The 4,893-nt window shown below is 47.8% G+C and overlaps 1 protein-coding gene across 1 annotated transcript in view; it reads left to right on the forward strand.

Moving 5' to 3' along the window:
• Positions 1–4,893, forward strand: part of TENM4 (teneurin transmembrane protein 4) — a 758,990-nt gene that overhangs the window by 674,214 nt on the left and 79,883 nt on the right. The window contains exon 21 of the mRNA XM_055091504.1: positions 3,137–3,398. Within this exon, the coding sequence (XP_054947479.1) occupies positions 3,137–3,398 (262 nt within the window). The remainder of the gene's footprint in view (positions 1–3,136; positions 3,399–4,893) is intronic.

The raw sequence follows: 4,893 nt of genomic DNA on the forward strand, positions 1-4,893 counted from the left end.
CCACATACGGCAAAAAAAAAAAAAAAAAAAAAAAAAAAAAAAAAAGATGGAAAACAGAAATCATGAAGAAAAATGTTTAAAGAATAGCAGACAAGAGAAGCAGTTCAGGTTCCCTGAATTGAAAGATGAGATTATACAGAGCAGGAAGCCCAGGGAATGGAGCCCAGTGCTTTTCTCATCCATTATCTCATCTGTCTGATTAATAACTCTGCCAAGTGATGATGATCATCACCTTCATCTCACATGAGGAGATTGAGGCTCAGACAGATGACGGAACTCACCTGTGGACTCAGTGGCGGTGCTCGGACTGGCCCTCCCTGTTGGGGCTTCATCTGAGAAGCAGGCCTTCCCTTTGAGGTCAGTGTCACGCCCATGTCCACAACAAGGTTTCCCTCCAGATGAGCAGGCCTGGCTCTTGGCAAGAGCCAATCACACCCCGCTGTTGGCTAGGCCCGCTGCCCCCAACTGGCTCACGGCCTTGAGAATATGTCTTTTCATGTTTGTCTTCACTCCCTCCCGAAGCTCATCCTCGCACAAAGGGAGCTTGTTAGTCAGGCCAAACTTCTGTTTGACAGTGAAGTGTTCTGTCCAAGTACAGATGCTGTTCGGTTCTGTTCCCTGGGTATTTTCCCCAAACCCTGGCTATTCTCCTGGAAAGCCAAAACCTGAACTCTTAGTTGAAAATAAACACCTTCCCTGGTGTTTCTCTATTATTATGTATTGAAGAATGATGGTACCCAACTTCCTCTACTCAAGGGTTATGTGGGCCTAGAAGGGGCCGAGTGAAGAGCAGACGAAACAGATGAAAAGCATCTGCAAAGGACAGATGAGTCAGGCTTTGGGGCTTGGGGACCCAGATCTGAGGGCACCATCTACCACGAGCAAGATTTGACACTAGTTCAGTGCAAAATCCCTGCAGCTTCTAGAGGAGGGAAGAGCAAGCTGGAGCAATGAGGCTAATACCACAAGGTGTGTTCATCAGAGATGAAGGTGAGATCCTGCAGTGGGGTCTCTAAAACCAACTGCACAGGTAAATGTCAGGTTGACTTACGGTAATAGCCAAAGGAAGAAAGAATAGGGTGTTTAGTATACAGTCAATTCAGAAGAAACTGACAACATCACTCATGAGTTCATTCTATAAACTATAACCATCAAGCACTGGGCTAAGTTCTGGAAAGGCTGAGAGGAATCAGTGTCCGCAGGCCTGAGAGTGAATGTATGATTCCAGTGCAGTGTGATGTGGGCTGTTAGGAGCAGTGCACATGGTGCAGTGGGATTCTGGAGGGGAGAGGACTGGAATTCTGAGTGGGTAAGGAGTTAGCAGAAGCCCTCCATCCAAAAAAGCAAGATGAGGACAGGCCTTGAAAATGCATCCTAAAAGTAATAGCTAAAGGACTTTGTCCAAAGAGACATCACCAGGAGGTGACAGGTGGACAGGATCACTGTTTCCAAGTCCTAAAGGACTGTCAAAGGCAGAGGAAGACTAGTTTGAAGTCACCCCAGCAGGTAGAACATGTCCCAATGGCTAAGGAGCTATTAGGAGAGGGACCCAGGCTCAATTCCCACCCCCCCAAAAAAGTCTACTAACAGTCAGAACTAACCAAAGATGGGACAGTCCACCTGCGGACATAGCAAGCTCCTCATCACTGGAAATGTGCAAACGGGAACCAAATAGCCCCTTGGTAGTGGTTCTGTAGAAGGAACTAAAGCATCAGATTCAGAGAGGGGACTAGGTCAGATGACCTAGTGGTTCAACTGTTACTTGATTTTAAACTTTCTGTTTTGATGGGGTGGGGGAAGGACACAAAACTCTGGTCTGAATTAATCTTGTTGCACATCGAACATGGGGTCTTAAGTAGCAACCACGCACTCTAGTTGGAAAAGCAGACCCAGCCTGCAGGACTAGTGACATACCTGGGCTTACACCTGGGCCTCCTTTCCCATCTTCTATAATGTGAGCTCATCTGACCTCCGACCACCTAGCTGCTGAACCCTCAGATCAGATGCTCAATGTCAGAAACATGGAGTGTACAAGTGGGAACTCAGTTTCCTTGGATTTTCAAAAAAAATGGTCCATGCTAAGGCTTGGATGGGCAAGTGCCCGGACAGGTTTGTCTGCTGGTGATGGGAGTTACGATGCCAGAACCAAAAAAGAGCTGCCAGCAAGTTTCTGGCCATCCCCAAAGGGCAATGAACAAAGGCTGGGTGACCAGCTCTCAGGGACACAGCCACGGAGATCTCATCTCAACTAGGAGGTTGGGACTCAGTCTTCTGGTTCCTCTTTCACTTCTAAGTTACGGTGATTCTAATTGTGCCCGTCTCTAAACTACCTTGCTATTTTGTAACTCCAGAGGCCTGGTTGAGTATCATAATCAGAGATAAAAATTTCTGTAGAGTCATAGAATCTTAATGACTTCAGAATAATTTATTTGAACCTTTGCCTTTTACAGATGAGAAAATTGAGAATCAGACGGGCTAAAGGACTTACCCAAGGTCACACAGTAGCCCACGGCAGAGCCAGGACTAGGCTTAGAGTTCTAACACCAGGGCAGGGTTTGTTCTGCTTTATTCTGATGAATTTTCACTGGGCTTCAGCTCTAAGACGCCCTAGGTACCAGGAGCACCCAAGCAGAGGCTCATCAGTGCTCCTGTGTCCTAGCACATGGCTCCCCAAAGCAGGTTGTTATTTGGTTTTGGCAAATTCTCTACGGTGAATCACTTTCAAAAAAATAGGGCTTCCCTGGTGGCGCAGTGGTTGAGGGCACATGCCGCGGAGAGGCTGGGCCCGTGAGCCATGGCCGCTGAGCCTGCGCGTCCGGAACCTGAGCTCCGCAATGGGAGAGACCACAGCAGTGAGAGGCCCGCGTACCGCAAAAAAAAAAAACAATAATGCTTTCTGTAATCTCTGTCACTGTTTGTGACTGCGGTCAAGTCTTTCAGGTTTTAGAGTCTCCCTAAACGAGTGCTCAGATCCTTCGGTGTAATTTTTTCTCCTTTCTCTGCCTCTCTTTCTCCTCCTCCTCTTCTCCTCCTCCTCCTCCTCCTCCTCCTCCTCCTCCTCCTCCTCCTCATCTCCTGCGTCCTTCCTCTCCTGCCCCTCCCTCTCCTCTCCTTCTCACCCTCCCCTCCCAAACAGCTTTGACTTGGTCACAAATGGCGGCATCTCCATCATCCTGCGGTTCGAGCGGGCCCCCTTCATCACACAGGAGCACACCCTCTGGCTGCCTTGGGATCGCTTCTTTGTCATGGAAACCGTCATCATGCGGCAGGAGGAGAATGAGATTCCCAGCTGTGACCTGAGCAACTTCGCCCGCCCCAACCCTGTCCTGTCTCCTTCCCCACTGACATCCTTCGCCAGCTCCTGTGCAGAGAAAGGCCCCATTGTTCCGGAAATTCAGGTACACCCAGCTTTCTTAACTGCATTTCTCCATGCCTTTATTTCATTTGGGAGGTGGAGGAGGATCTCAGAGACAGGGGAAAGAGACAGCCCATCAGCCCACCATCCAGACCCCAGCCAGCGTGCTGTGAGGCTATCATGGCCACCCCCTTACACACTTAATACACATGAGCCCTGTAAAGTGCCTGGCACCCTCCAGCATATAATAAATTCCCACTCCCTCTCCACTCTGCCACCCAGTTCACTTCCACGTCCCCTTTCCCCAACCTCCAGTGTCTCCCCCGCCCCTCCTTATTTCTGTTAAAAATAGCGATGATAGTTTCCACCAAGAGGAGTGAGGCAGAGGGTTCCAAATGTTTGCGTTGTACTAAAGTTTAAATGAGGAAATGTGTATGAGATACTTGGCACGATATCTGTCACCTACTAAGTGCTCAGTGAATTTTAACCATTATTACTACTAAGATTATTTTACACACACTGCCTTCATGCCAATTAATGAGTGCTTTGGCTCACATCTACACATGCAAGTGCTTTACTTCATTATCATTAAAAGGAAGTAATTTGGAAAAATGCATTTTAATCTGATAGAAACCAAGATGGATTCTTTGCCTAACAAAGCTGTGTGGACTTGAATTTCTTCTGCCATCCTGGCCCAATTTCTAATGGCAGAAACGAAGCCTGGGGAGGAGGAGGGATGGCAGTGCAGAAACTGGGGGAGAAGCCCCAGCCATCCCGCCGGCCTCATGAGAGCTCTGGCGACGTGCAGGTTAATGATCTCTGGTGCTGGCAGAGCGGGGTGTTTAGACATGTTTGTGTGTGTATTTCTTGCTGGGCTAAGTAGGCACATCTCTCCACTGCGCCCTGCTGAATGGCTTCAGACGCCAGCCCTCAAGAAGGAAACACAACCATTTCGGAATTCTCATTGCACCCATAGGTTGAAACCTCACTCCTTTTCATACATTCCGCGCTTGTCTCCTGTCTCCATCACCAGGCTGACCTTTCTTTTTTTTTTTTTTTTTTTTTTTAACATCTTTATTGGGGTATAATTGCTTTACAATGGTGTGTTAGTTTCTGCTGTATAACAAAGTGAATCAGTTATACATATACATATGTTCCCATATCTCTTCCCTCTTGCGTCTCCCTCCCTCCCACCCTCCCTATCCCACCCCTCTAGGTGGTCACAAAGCACCAAGCTGATCTCCCAGTGCTATGCGGCTGCTTCCCACTAGCTATCTATTCTACCTTTGGTAGTGTATATAGGTCTATGCCACTCTCTCACTTCGTCACAGCTTACCCTTCCCCCTCCCCATATCCTCAAGACCATGCTCTAGTAGGTCTGTGTTTTATTCCCGTCCTACCACTAATCTCTTCATGACATTTTTTTTTCTTAGATTCCATATATATGTGTTAGCATACGGTATTTGTCTTTCTCCTTCTGACTTACTTCACTCTGTATGACAGACTCCAGGTCCATCCACCTCACTACAAATAACACA

Source organism: Physeter macrocephalus, chromosome 16 (genome assembly GCF_002837175.3).
Source record: "Physeter macrocephalus isolate SW-GA chromosome 16, ASM283717v5, whole genome shotgun sequence".
Lineage (NCBI taxonomy): Eukaryota > Metazoa > Chordata > Mammalia > Artiodactyla > Physeteridae > Physeter > Physeter macrocephalus.